Source organism: Dermacentor andersoni, chromosome 6, assembly GCF_023375885.2.
Source record: "Dermacentor andersoni chromosome 6, qqDerAnde1_hic_scaffold, whole genome shotgun sequence".
In the NCBI taxonomy this organism is placed as follows: domain Eukaryota; kingdom Metazoa; phylum Arthropoda; class Arachnida; order Ixodida; family Ixodidae; genus Dermacentor; species Dermacentor andersoni.
The window spans coordinates 155,668,651-155,684,092 of NC_092819.1; the positions used below are offsets into that span (position 1 = coordinate 155,668,651).

Consider the following 15,442-nt stretch of genomic DNA (forward strand, 5'->3'; position numbering starts at 1 on the left):
ACATCGTTCTAACAGGACCGGATTTGCTGACAAGGAATTCGAATACAATCTCTGATGTGAGCTTGCCGCTCACCACACCACCATCTGTCTAGCAGGAAACCGGTAGTGACAAAGTGATGAAGCGAATAAGGTTGCAGTTTACCGAAGTAGGGTCCTGGGCGTGCTATGTGTACAACCTTGTGGAGTGTACACTTTGTGCGAGCTTCAGAATATAATGATAGCAGTTGATTAATGCACTGAAACTAGAAGCACTGTATAGGTGCTACTGTGTGGCAAGCAGGCACAGCAGGCAGTTTGTTATACTCTTGTACTGACAAGAAATTCAACATCCTTAATCTTGGCAAGGACTAGCTTGAAACAATGAATCGTGGCATGAAGTGACTAGGATTTGCTTTTTCTTGCACGCTTCCTCGTTTCACAGAGATTCGGTGCGGCCCACTGCGTGGTCCGCAATATGGCTGGATGGCGGGCAATTATTCGACTGCAGTGGGTGCGACGGTGTCTCTTGGCTGCTTCCAAGGGTATAAACTGCTGGGTGCCGATCAACGAACCTGCGGCCTTGACGGGCAGTGGGATGGCGAGCCTGCTCGCTGTGTGCCAAACGGTGAGTTTGCAAAACGCAGCTAAGCGCTAGCTTTAATATTTGGCTTTCTTTGACGCTTTCGCCCATTTTTGTGGTTGTAGGTGCCTACTTTTGGGGTACAACTACATTTGTTAATTTGCGTAAATTACTGGGGTTGCAAAAGAAGTTTCTTCAGCTGCTCTTTAATGCCTCATGATCTCGAGCGTACCGAAATCTTTAGAGGGAGCGCCAACATAATCTTAATCCAGAACAAAGGGGACGCCAAAAACTTGAAAAATTATAGACCGATCAGCTACTGTCCCTTGCCTACAAAGTATTTACTGAGGTAGTCACAAATACAATCAGGACCACCTTAGACATCTGTCAAACAAGAGTTCAGGCAGGATTTCGCAAAGGCTACTAGCAATAGACCATAATCAAACTATCAATCAGTTGATAGAGAAATGTGCGGAATATAACCAACCCTTATATATAGCTTTCATTGATTACGAGAAAGCATTTGATTCAGTCGAAAGCTCAGCACTCATGCAGGCATTGCGGAATCAGGGTGTAAACGAGCCGCATGTAAAAATACTCAATGATGTCTATAGCGGTTCCACAGCCACCGTTGTCCTCCATAAAGAAAGCAACAAAATCCCAATAAAGAAAGGCGTCAGGCAGGGAGATACAATCTCTCCAATGCTATTCACAGCGTGTTTACAGGAGGTATTCAGAGACCCGGATTGGGAAGAATTCGGGATAAGAGTTAATGGAGAATACTTTAGTAAGTTTCGATTCGCTGATGAAATTGCCTTGCTTAGTAACTCAGGAGGACCAGTTGCAATGCATGCTCACTGACCTGGAGAGGCAAAGCAGAAGCGTGGGTCCTAAAATTAATCTGCAGAAAACTAAAGTAATATTTAACAGTCTTGGAATAGAAAAGCAGTTTACAATAAATAGTGAGGCACTGGAAGTGGTATGCGAATACGTCTACTTAGGACAGGTAGTGGCCGCGGATTATGATCATGAGACTGAAATAATCAGAAGAATAAAAATTTGCTCGGGTGCGCTTGGCAGGTGTTGCCATTAGCAGGTTGCCATTATCCCTCAAGAGAAAAGTGTATAACAGCTGTGTCTTAGCAGTACACATATACGGGGCAGAAACCTGGAAGGTTACGAAAAGGTTCTACTTAAATTGAGGATGATGCAACGAGCTAAGGAAAGAAGTATGATGGGTGTGACGTTAAGGGTGATAAAAAGAGAGCAGAGTGGGTGAGGGAAGAAAGGCGAGTCAATGACCTCTTTGTTGAAATCAAGAAATAGTAATTGGAATGGGCAGCGCATGTAATGAGGAGGCAAAATAGCCGATGGTCATTAAGGGTGACTGATTGGAGTCCAAGAGAAGGGAAGCGTAGAAGGGGGCGGTAGAATGTTTGGTGGACGGATGAGATTAAGAAGTCTGCAGGGACAACATGGCCACAATGAGCACATGACCGGGGTAGTTAGAGAAGTATGGGAGAGGGCTTTGCCCTGCAGTGGGCGTAGCCAGGCTAATGATGATGATGATGACCACTCCCATACTATAAACCAATTTCAGGAAGCCAACATAATTTCTTTGGTAAACTTTTACCGGTACATGTTAACAACTGCATTTAGGCGGGAAATAAAACGAAACTGCTCATTTCTACGAAAACATTGTACCTCGAACTCAATGACAAATTTTATGTTACCCGTCATAAGAAATGTGGCGGGTGATCACACCCAGAACAAATTATTTTATAGAAAATCAATCCGTGACATTGCCAATGCGTTTAAATAAATACAATAATCTAGGCGTTGATGTCACGCAAATAACGGCCAAACAACTGAGAGGCTTGTATATGCAGGATTATTTAGTCACTGATTAAGTGTACTTCCTCTCGGTTAGTATGTATATAGTGTTTGAATATACATGGACATGCATATCAGTGTGCATGTATATAAGGGTATATGAGTGCATGGGTATATATATATATATATATATATATATATATATATATATATATATATATATATATATATATATGTTTAGCGGCTCTGTACGAACACGCGTATGTATAAGCATTTTTATATACGACTATGTGGAGACCTGTTGGTTTATATATGTATAATGCATGCGAGTGTACACTTATGAATTGTTCTTTCCGAATATTGTGTAAGGGGGCTGCGGGCCTCGTGACGCTGCCTCTACGGCAGGAGCTTTTACTTGCAGCCTCCTCCATCAAGTAGATGGAAAGAAAGTTATTATTATTACTACTATAAAGCCGCAATCTCAGTATCAGGCATGACCTATTGAGACTACGTAAATATTTTGTTAAGTTGGGGTTCGTTACCGTGCTTCCAAATCAAGGTACACGAGCCCCTTTACATTTAGCTTGTAGCAGCAGCAACGTCGAAGAAGATAAGGAGAACGGCGGCTGGCTAGGGACAGGCCATTGCGTAGGAAGCGAAGCGGGCACGTGGCTCAGATCACGCGCAGCCGCCGCCACGTGATTTATCCGCCGACGAAAGACCGTCAGCTATGGTCTTCTGCTCAGTAAAAATATGCTACTGTTTAATGTGGCTCATCGTTATCCCTGAATTTGCACGCTACAAGCCTCCGCAGCGGAGATATGTTCCCGCGACATCGGGCTTAGCAGCGCAATGCTTCCGGGTCTGAAAGCCCGGTAAGGAGAGTGGAGCTTGTAGTCAAGCAAGATTTAAGGAGCTACCAGCAGTCTCTATGCAGGTGTATAATATGCATGAAGGCAGTCGCGGTAAGCCCACATCTTTTGTTGAAAAAGGCCCTAAGTCGGTTTTGTGGTGGCGACGCGAGGTGGGGGTTAGTAGTACAGGCGATCTGCCGAATTTGTGCTCTGAATACTTCCAATGTAATGTGAGTCGTTAATGGTCGTCGTGAATAGGAAATTGTCATATTTTAATTTTCAGTTCGATTGTGAGCTTGCACCACTTCTTATTAGAGGTTAGCGGTTTAGGTAGTAAAAAAATAGGTAGATTCAGTCAACACAAAGCTTAATGCATCACATATTTACACTTACTGTTACTCACCCTCTTAGAAGGATTATCCCCATAGCAAAATATGCCTATAAGTAAACCCGCTTGTATTTTGCACCGCGAAACATTCGCTGACGTATCGCAGGTTTGATGTAAGACGATGAGCAAAACCTGAACCCGCTGAATGCAGGAGCCAACGTTTCGACAAATGGACTTGTCGAAACGTTGGCTCCTGCATTCACGTTGTTCGCGTTTTGCTCATCGTCATGAATTTCCATCTCCCGCATTCCCCGTCTTTTCCCAGGCTTGATGTAAGAATTTTGAGCTGAGTGTTTTCATAAAAAGGAATAGCACGTCCTCGTAAACTGAGCGGCATGCCGGTTGCCTTTAGCTTCTTGTCTTAATTTTCGCCAAATAATTTTCCATTGTCATTTGAGCGTCAAATGATTTGAGCTTCAGTTGGTATGCGCAACTTCGAAGCGTAGTACGAAGTAGGAGGCCAAGTCTCACAACTAATTTACCAATCTAAAGCAACTCTAATCGCTTAAAGCGAATGTACCTCGTTACTAATTGTGATCAAGTTCAATCGCAGCAGTAGTGGCACACACCTGTGCATTTCATAATTGTTATTGTCAGACTAGCTTGCGTGCTAGCTTGTGCGTGTTTGAAGTTTGTGTGCCACATTCTAGAGAGGCCACCGTCCTTTTTCCGAGTCTCCGAATGTCAGCACCGTCCAGTAGCATAGCCGACGGCACATGGACAAAAAGGTCTATTTCTTTATGCGTTACAGGCGTAGCTTACAAAACGTGGCAATGTGTCTTCCTTATACCTCTGACAGCGTATAGTCAGGCGTCCAAAGGCTTTCTTTTAATTTTGTATTTTTCTAATGTAAATTCCTATAAAAGCAGGCAAACATTACTTGGACTCATGTTCTCTTCCCAGACACCCTGTTAATTAAGCAGGCCATTTGTTTAAGCAAAAATGTACTTTGCATCCGCTACGTAATATGAAGACGTGTATCAACGGCAACACACAGGAAGATAGGGAGCAGGCTTTATAATATATCGGAGTTACTGAAAATCTGCGCAGTGCATATTACGCTCTGAGTGTGAGACTGACAAACTTCACAGCCGCGACTCCGTCAATAGTACACCATTTATGAAGCTGAAAATTGATTTCTGGTTTCTGTTTTTCATTATTTTGCTTTACAGCGATGATACAAGCTGCAGGCAGCAGGATGTGCCTCGACCCTGGCACACCAGATAATGGCGTGAGGTTCGGTCGCGACACCTTCTCCGTCGGAAGCAGAATCAGGTTTGCCTGCAACTCCAATTATCACATGCGCGGAAACCACATTCTCAGGTGCCTAGAAGGTGGGAAATGGTCGAGTGCTCTTCCGGTATGCATTGGTGAGTGACACATTTTCATCACTCTACTCGCACAGCTTTAAAAAAGCCAGTTTACTAGAATCTCGATAATGGAATATTGATCCCATTGCACACATAAGAAAATGTACTCATCCTAAATGCGTAGCTACTGTCACATATAATCAGTGTACCATGCATTAAGAATGCTTGAAGCCTCTTCGCACAAGGGCTACGAAGTGTTCATTACGTTTCCTGGAATCGAGCGTGAACGTCGTTACGGTACTATATCCAGAGAAGCCGCAAAGTTATTGTTACTTGACAAGGTGCTTTTGCCCTAAAGTAAAATGCGACAGTATTGGCATGCAGAAATGCACACAGAACCTGGAACCTAACCATAGGTTCCTGCGTGAATGCAACGGTCAACTGCAAGAAAATTACATTTTCGGTAAGTTGTTTATCATCATTTAGACTATTCCATTGGATCACATTATCAAACAGTGAGGGCAATTAAACTCTCCTTTTTTATCACCCGCCTTTATTAATAGATTCACAAAGTACAACGGCACGAAGTGTGTCGCGTAGATCACATGAATCACATCCCCCAACCTTGCGTCGCTGCAGAGCCAGCTGATCATCTCGGAGGCTCAAATACCGCGCTACCTGTAGGTATTCATATCCGTTTTCATATTCTGGTTCCGTTCTTTCTTTTTGTGAAGTTTCTGCGCATAAAATTGCACCTCTGTGCCGTTTGTGTGACTCCTGTACCGGTATACATACCGTAAGTTTCTCGCCGAGGCTCTTCAGTAGCTACAATAGACAGTTTTAGTACTGCGTACGTAGCGTACGCTACGGCGTTGCGTAGGCAAGCTCGCTACGTTCTGCAAAGTACGCATGAGCAGAACGCAAGACGAGCAGTACGTGATGCGTACGCGGCCGCTGCGTACGCAAGCATTCGATTCTTGCGTGGCTACGTGGGGAGCCTTGCGTGCTGCTGTCGTGGTTCTCGTTTGTTCGGGAGACCGCCAGACAAAAAAGTTCCCCAAAATGGCAGCGTCAAAGGCGACCAGCAGAAGGCTGTACTCTTAAATGGCCTACGATTTGGCTTTGCTGCGTGAAGTGAATGCGCAGAAGCCATTCCCGGATCCTGCACGGTGAGAATGCATAGCAATAATAGGAACTTTGTTTTTGAGAACATGTTCAGTGTGTGCTGTTGTTTGCGCAAAAGGCTCGAACTGGTTTTGGCGCAGTTCGTCGCAAATGACCTTGCCAGCCTCAGAAAGCGAGTACTCCGTTTTTATTTTTCTCCATATTATTCGTGTGTTTCATCCCCATTAAAAGTAGAGTCTCCTAAAGGCCTAAATATTGCTCGACGAAACGGGAATGCGCCCACACGTTACATCACATTAGCGAAATCAACAGCGTCTAAGGTTTTCCCGCTCAGTTTAATCCAAACGCTATTGAAAATAATGCAGGTTCCAGCCAATTTAATCTGAGCGCCAGCATTTTTAATCCAACTGCCAATAATTTAATCCAGGCGCCACCACATTTAATCCCTGCGCCATCCGAATTAATCCGCGTGCCAACTCATTTAATCCTTGCGCCAGCCATTTCTGCCGACATGTATATCAAACGAAGTGCATGGTTGGGTGAGAACCATGATGACATCACGTGAGTCACTAGTGATCACCTCACTGGCTGCGTGACAGTGAGCCGGTTATTACCCTTTATAAGCCACTTCGTTTAATATACATGCCGGCAGTTTAGGATAGTGCATGCGTGAGAAGCGTGGTGACGTCACGAGAGTCGCTAGTGATCACGTCACTTGAGACAATGATAGGGAGAAGGTTTTAAGCTATGAAAGTGATATCCTTTGATATGTTAGTAGGCAGGTTAGGAGATGTGTGACGGCGGTGACGTCGAGTAGGTCACTAGTGACCTATCATGTCACTCAAGAATAAGCTGTTACATTCTCAGAACCATCTCGTTTGATATACATGTTGGAAGCATAACAGTGTATGCAAGACGCAATCTTAGTGAGCTATATTGAATCACTTAGTGATTATCTCAAGTGCCTGACTAATGGTGAGAAAGTTTTTACGCTTGCGTACGGTGTCGATCCATATGCAAGACGATACGGAAGGAAATCGCATGTCATGATCGCAACTCAAGCCACGTAATATCCGTCACGATTCTGACTCACTTATGTGGGTCACTCTTGTCACTCGGAAATGCGACTCGAAAAGGAGCAAATGAGCGAGCGGTGTAACACACAGAAGTGTTTCTGAAGCAGCCGTGACGACACCGGTAGCGTGGAAACTGCTCCCATAGAGCTGACGCCAATAGGGTGACCACATCAATGAATAGATGGCATTCATGAGGCCTGTTACGACCTCTTCAGCAAGAATTATTTGTTTGTCAATCAATTTCCAACAGGATTAGATTGACTGGCACTGGGATTAATATGGGTGGCACTTGGATTAAAATGGCTGGCGCAAGGATTAAATGAGTTGTCACGCGGATTAATTCGGATGGCGCTAGGATTAAATGTGGTGGCGCGTGGATTAAATTATTGGCACTTGGATTAAAAATGCTGGCGCTCAGATTAAATTGGCTGGCACCTGGGTTATTTTCAATGGCGTTTGGATTAAACTGAGCGGGAAAACCTGTAGTTTAATCGACGGTTCCATGTACTGGCGGACGCGGCCAATGCGCTCAGACGCGCCTGGCGTCTAACGCTCGCCCGCTTACGTACGTAGGCATTTCGCAGTAATAAAAGCCCTAACGCGACACTCGCTCCTATGTTCTGCAAAGCACTTGAGTGCTGTGTACGTATCCTCATGGCGCAGTACTAAAAATCTCAAGCTCGGCTTTGTGTGAGATCAAATATCTTTAATTACTTTGCGTTCAATTGTAAGACGTAGATTCTGCCTCATAATCAACAGAAATATAACAATGCACGAACAGAAATATCGAAATTAGAGTCTAGCAAGGGCTAGCACATAACGGTAGCCGACGTTCATTTTGTAGGGCTGCTGGTTGCAGAAACAGCAATAGGTCTCTCGCAAGAAAGAGGAGCTTTCTTGCGAGAGAAGCGAAGAAAGACGGCCTTATCAGTGTTAAGTTTCATGTCCCACGTTTCACACCATTCAAAAATCTTCGCAAGAGAGGAGTTAAGATGGATTTAGTCGTTAATTGAACTTATTTCTTGAAAAAGCACACAATCTTTCGCGAACAACCTGATTTGGACATTCGGATCAAGTTCAGTAGTAATGCTATTAATATATAATAAAAAAAATAATTGCCCCAGCACACTTCCTTGGGGCACGCCAGAGCCGACCGGAAGGCTACTTGATTGTTGCTCATTAACTGCTACAAATTGCTAGCGATAGGTTAAATAGTTGTATACGCATGTGACTAAATTTTCCGGTAGGCCAATGCGTCTGAGTTTTAATATTAGTTTGTCATGGGGAACTATATCGAATGCTTTACTGAAGTCAAGAAATATTGCATCAGTCTGACCGTTCTAATCAAGACAAGAAGCGAGTGAATCTAATACTGTCACTAGTTGTGTAATTATTGAGTATCCTTTTCTAAACCCGTGTGGAAATTAGAGAGGACTGCGTGCGCATATAAAAATTCATTATTCTGGTTGGAAATAACATGTTCGATTAGTTTACAACATTATAATATAAGTGATATTGGACGGTAATTTTGTAATAATGTGCGGTCACATTTCTTGTGTATGGGCACAGCCCTGGCTATCTCCCAGTCGCTCGGTAATTGTCCATGAAGTAATGAAATACGAAACAGAATAACTAGAAACTTTGCAACAGATTCAGCATATCTCTTCAGAAACAGGTTAGGAAGGTTCTCGGGACCACATGATGATTTAGTTTTTAAATTTAGTAGCACAGAAACTACGCCAGGGTATGAAATAAAATTTACATCACAGGGGTGAAACACTGCGTCATTAGATGGACAAGCACCGAAATTTGGAAACACACTGTGAAAGTAGTCATTGAAGTGGTGCGCAATATCCGCGTGAATGGTAACCACAGAACCATCAACCAAAATTTTCGACACCGGTTTCTTTGTTTCACTTATATAATTCCAAAACTTTTTTGGTTCCTCTACAATAAGATTTGCCAGCACTATTAAAATAATGGTCTTTCGAATAGTGCACTGCGCGTGCAAGACCTTCTTTTAAATCCTCTAAATGACCTAAATGCTTAACAGGGATAGGCGGGCTAGTTGATGGTCGATATTGGAATGCATCATGTAACCGCGCAAACAACAAAGGACAAAGAAGAAAACACACAGGACAGGCGCGAAACTTTAACTGGGTTTACTCCAGGAAATCCCACATTTTTACATGTATGATAATCATACTTGCTAATCATCAGACAACCATCACTAAATTTGCATAAATTTGCATGTAATAAATTTGCATGTAAATATTTGAACTCTTTATCACTCAATGACACTGAAGTGCTGCTTACGCAGCTGCCAGATTGCATTTTTATACAGCAAGCTTCAGATATTTCTCGGCTCAGTTGTGACGCAAACATCTTCAAGACTTTAGTGTCGCGGAACCTAGGCGTGCAATTACGACAGTGGCGACAATGGTCAGCCAATTTGCCACCCCCCCCCATCCTTCTACTCCTGCGTGGTGCTCCTGCAGTCTGACGTTTAGGCACCGTCCCGTCTGCCCTATGTAGCTGTTGCCACAAGAGAGGGGTATCTGGTACACTACCCCTATACTGCATATGGGACGAACCTGTCAACGTGCTTGATACCACATTCATTTCTATTTTTCTTTCCCTGCACCATGTCGCACATACCCGCCACTTTCTTGGGCACCGTGAAAACCAGCGGTGCTTCACATTTTTCAGCCACCTTTTTGAGACGGTGAGAGATTTGGTTGTAGTACGGGATGGCAACAGGTCTACGGCGGTGCGGCTCTACGCTTGGGCGGAGCTCTGATGGGCCCCGGGCTTCCTTGTCAAGGCTTTCTAGCACCGACGTGACCATCTCATACTGAAATCCTGCGCTGTGCAGTCTTTGCAACCGTAAGAACACGCTATGTTGTAGTTCATGCTGGCAGGACTTATCAAGAGCAGCGCGCAGGCAGTTTTTAACAATTCCCCTTTTTATAAGCTTCAAATGAGCAGACTGGTAGTTTAAAATACCTTAGGTTCCGCGCCTAGGTTCCGCGACACTGAAGTCTTGAAGATGTTTGCGCCACAACTGAGCCGAGAAATCTATGAAGCTTACTGCATAAAAATTCAATCTGGCAGCTGCGTAAGCAGATCTTCAGTGTCATTGAGTGATAAAGAGTTCAAATATTTACATGCAAATTTATGCCACCCACGCCCGCATGCCAACGTCGAGTGATGGTTGTCTGATGATTAGCAAGTGTGATTATGATACATGTGTAAATGTGGTATTTTCCGCAGTAAATCTCAGTTGAAGTTCCGCGTCTGTCCTGTGTGTTTCCTTTGTCCTTTGTTGTTTGCGCGGTTACATAATGCATTCCAAGACCTAAATGCAAGCGCTGAACTTTTTTACCTTTCGCTTTAAGTGGAATATTTCACGTGTCAACCATGGCGTGTGTCTACGAACAAATTTACGTTTGCTCGGCACAAAGTTATCTATACATTAGTGGTAGATATCTTTAAAACGGCGCCAAAGTGTGTTCAAACCAGTATCATAAAAATCGAGAAGGCATGTTTCCAAATGTTCTATAGTGGATGCATCATCTGCACGTGAGTGGTCTTTGAAAGAACGATGTTTCACAGCGATATTAGATTGAGTACAAGAGACAATGAGTAATTGGACACTGAACAGCAGGTGGTCAGAGATGCCTTCCACAACTTCAACAGTGTAATCAGGTAATCCTCTAGGCAAAAATACCAAATCCAGTGCAGATTTGCTAGTTCCTTGCACACGTCTGTTCCTGAACTATTTGAATTAAGGTCATGTGTTAGCACCATGATAAGTACACTGTTTAAATTATTGCTGTTTTGAGGAAGTGATTCAAAACGCTCCCAACTAATGCCTGCCAGGTTTAGGTCACCAATAAGTAGCAGTTTGCTTGTTTGGAACCGAGACATGTGCTCTACCCCTTTCAACGGATAGTCAGCTGATGCATCAGGAGGTGTGTAAATGGCAAACAGAGTGAAGGTATGGCCCCAGCACGGCATCTTATGTACAAACATTCAAGGCTGGGAATTTCTTCCAAGAGAACAGCCTGTATGTGGTCTTTAATTAGAACTGCAACGCCACCTCCCCTAAAAGGCCGATCCCAACAAAAAACTTGGTAGCAATTAGGGAAGACATCCTTGTCGGCTATTTCAGTCCGCAGCCACGTCTCGGTTACGACGTCAATGTGTGGGTCATGTTCTCGTAAAGAAACCTCAATGGGTTCCGTTTTGTTTACTACACTACGAGCATTTAGGCTGATTATGCGCAAGTGCTTGTCGCATTCCTTGTAAAGGCGTCAAGGCTCGGGCTGCAGAGAGCGTTGATCGTTGATTTTATTCGAATACAATAAGCGAGGAGCACGCTCTAGTATAGAGGGATTCGATGGGGCCGAGCCAGTGCACAGAAAATCGATAACCGGACGAAGACGGTGGTGCCGGCGTCTGCGATTGGTCCACCTCCCTGACTTAGCTTGCGGTGGCTGGTCGAAAATCGCGGCGGCATGCAACAGAAGCATGAGAATGACGGTAAAACGGATCCCCACCAAAGAAGAGTTGGAAGAACGAAGTCGTAAATGCGCCGAAAGTGCTCGAAACCGTTACATGGCCAAGCAAAAAGTTTCATAATATGCAAATAAACCTATGCTTTCCGGCTGGTGCGAGTAATCAGTGCCTGAGCGATCGGAGGCAGCCATCTTTTATTCCTTTCGGAACTGGGCAGCCTACGGCTATTCAGAAGAAAATTCACTTTTGTTCAATATATTATAGCATCTTTAACGCGTATACGTCACTTTGACGCGGGGAGTATTCGCGGTTTTGTGACGTAGCGTGACGGGCAGGTGAAGTGGGTGCAGCCTAAAAACTTTTGACCGATAGCCGAGGCCTAATCGCGAATAGGCGTCGAACCAGGAGTAACTATTTTTCTTTTGCTCGGTCAAATCATGCATAATTAGTGTGCACACGTCATATCACTTGGGAAGCTATCGCGGTTTTCGTGACGTCGCGTGACAGACAGCTGAAGTGGTCTAAAAAGGTTTTTGACCAATCGCGGAGGGCTGATTGCAGAACTGGAATAGAAAAGTTTGGGATGGGTTTCCGTTATAGCGCCGACCTATCATAAACAAGGTATGAAAGAGGCAGGTATGTACCATCACGCTTGTACAAGCCTTAATAATTAGCAGGATTGCCTATAGGCTTCCCTATCGCTCATTAAGCACTATCGAAGAATACCAGGTGGACACAATAATCAGAACAGCTTATAAAATACAACGGCACTCAGGCTTCCCAAAAACACATCAACGGAAAAGTTTTGTTCTGAGCGTTTGCGATACCTACAGTAAATTCGCTGCGGCAACTCTGCTCACTCAGCGCGAGAAACTCAGCAGGACTACGGCGGGTCGAGACATACTAAACAGGATTGGCATACCGCCCCACCCACAGCACGTCGGAAAGGAGCTCGAGGAACGTGATCCCTTGGACAGGGATCGCTACTATGTGGCCCCTTTGCCGAGTAACCTGAATTCACAGTGTCACGAGGCGAGACGTAGGGCTCGCACAGCATGGCTAACAGCACCACTTGGCCGTGTGAATAGGCAGGACGTCTACTATATGGACGTTGCCCCCTACAGACAAGGTAATTAACAGAGGAAACCCCCCGGCCACCAACACTTCGTCGCTGTGGTGCTCAACGAACACGGCGAAATGGTAAATGCGCTGTTCTTCAGCGTATCCTCAGCGACGGAAGCTGAGACCAGAGTCATCGCGTTGGTCATACACACGGGTGAATGTAGAAGACGTGACAGTACCATCGCCACGGACTGCGAGGCCGTATGTGGTCTCCCACTACGAGGCTGAATTCCCAAACGCTGTAGCGCTGTAATGCAACATCGCTTCCACCACCAACACTAGAACTGGTGCCCGGGACACCAGGGGTTCGAGGGAAATGAGAGGGCAGGCGCCGTGGCTCGCGCCTCAACTTTCCGAGCAGCGACACTTCCAAAACTCAAAACTTCCAGCACTTCCATCACAAAACTTCCAAACCACTGCTCCTTATCAAAATTCTAACCCTAAAATCGCAAGGGATTTGCTCGCCCTTCAGCATTTTACCCAAGTATACGCCCTTCCTCATAAACATCTATCAGGAGAGGAAATCATCAGTTGGAGAAAAAGATTACACGCCATGTTCCCGATGGGCTATCGAGGTTCCTGCCGCTAGTGCGGAGGTAGTCCAACGCTTTTTCATATTTCCTGAAGCTAGTCAAAACAGCCCTCGCACCTGAAAGCCACAGTTTTCGCAGCACAACACACGTTAGAGCAGTGGGAGGGGCGAATGTCTAGCTCTGACCTGGCCGACGAGCAGTCGCTTATCTACCATGTTGGACGGGTGGCTAAGGCCAGCGGGGCTTTCGGCTAGGGCTCCCCTGCGACAATAATTATATCGCTGAACAAAGTTTCTTCTCTCTCTCTCTCTTGCCCACCATTCACTGGTCGCTGGTTACAGAGAAAACTAGTTTTGACGACCAAGTGTATCAGTTTACTGAGGCTGCGTTGAGCACTATTGCCTAATACATTCCCCAGTAAAAAACTTTAGCGCTCTAAATATAAGCTTTGGTTTTCATTTGAACTTATAGCCCTGAAGCACAAAGATCGCGCGCTTCGTAAATTCAGAAGTCCTGTCCCTAATGGCTAAACAGAAGAATTCCGATTTTTCGGGCTCTCTGCAAATGCTTGTTTCTTGTATCGGCTCACAAGTTGCGTTGTCATGGTCACACATAAATCTACTTGCTCCCAGAGCAGCGCAGCTGCGGGAAAGGGCGGTTTGATCAGTTGACAGCTGCACCAGCGCCGGAGCGTGAGTCATTAGAAAAGATTCCGCAAACAATCACAGCCGTTTCGCTCCCGGAGAGAAAGGCGGAGAGAAAGGGCAGGAAAGGGCTTCGCGCTGCGTCGGCTTCGCTTTCGTTCAGTTCATTTTCGGCAAACGGATGCGACGGCCACGCGTTGTGCATTCCCCCAAGTAACTGGCAGCACTCGACGAGTGGCGACGAAAACTCGCCTGGAGAGGGCACGACGTCGGCGCGCCGATCCAGCCGTTAAGACCTAAATATAGTAAGACGTAGCGTGAACGCGAGCACACGTTATGCGACGTTGGCGAGAACGACAGCGTCTATAATGCGACCGACCGTTCAAGGCACTGGCGCCGCCAACGTAACCCGATGCGGCCAACGGGCTCCGACGCGCCCGGTGTCTAACGACGCTCGCCCCCGCGCCGATAACGCCGGGATATACACGCGGATTTAGACCTGCCCTAACCCAGGCAATCCGACAGCAACAAGAAAAAGACTCCGAGCTGAGGGAGCAGGAGGCTGAAGCAATACCGCATTGTTAACTGTGGGTTACTTAACCGTGACGAACGTCAGGTGCACGCTGGACAAGCTTCGCTTACCCCCTTTTTCGCTAGGGAAAGGGTTCGTAACTTTTTCATAATTTGGACGATAATCACATAATCCATTTTTGGAATAGAGCGTGTCTGACTAAGCAGGAGAAATTAGGTAATGCATCCACAAGGGAGCTTTAGTAAACTTGAAGATTTTATTGGCCTGATTGATTTAACGATGTGAAAATCGAAGCAGTATATCGTGAACTGTATTGCTGCCCATTTCTCATTTTCATGAATAAATGTTCAGGTTTCAACGCTGCTGTCAGTCGGCAGCACATGAGGGTTGCCACGTCTAGTGCTTTGTTGCTGGCTCAAAAGCTCTTCCGGAAATTAAGGGAGGGGAAAGCAGGCCTTAAGCGCCTGCAGCCTTCCCTATACTACGGCCCTGATGACATCACTTCCGTAATTCCAAAAGCTTACGGCAGTATATTTGCCGCAGTATTCATATCTATATTTGTAACTCGTTGATTACTTCCACTTTCCATTACATGTGGAAAAGTGCTCGTGTCATTCCTGTATTTAAATCTGGCTTTAAGATCGATGCCTGTAATTATTGGACGGGTTTTTTTCTCCGTAATGCGTTTAAAATTTTTGGGCTTGCTCTTCTCAACATAACGTATGAAGAACTATTGATTCCACCCAAGCAGGTATTTTTCTCAGGCCCTTCATTATCACAAATGTCGCAAGATTCATTACGCAGATCTCTCCACCGCTACTTCGGAAGGAGCAAGTTGACTCCCTTTATTGCGACCTCAGCAAAACTTTTTATATAGTCCGTCACTAATTGCTTCTGGTGAAGTTTGCGAACTTCGGTGTTCACTCGTCAGTTGTCAACCTCTTG

The 15,442-nt window shown here is 45.2% G+C and overlaps 1 protein-coding gene across 1 annotated transcript in view; it reads left to right on the forward strand.

The window, feature by feature from the left end:
• LOC126523480 (complement C2-like) overlaps positions 1-15,442 on the forward strand; it is a 216,554-nt gene that overhangs the window by 65,686 nt on the left and 135,426 nt on the right. Inside the window, exons 8-9 of the mRNA XM_050172090.3 lie at positions 422-604; positions 4,807-5,004. Of these exons, the coding sequence (XP_050028047.2) occupies positions 422-604; positions 4,807-5,004 (381 nt within the window). The remainder of the gene's footprint in view (positions 1-421; positions 605-4,806; positions 5,005-15,442) is intronic.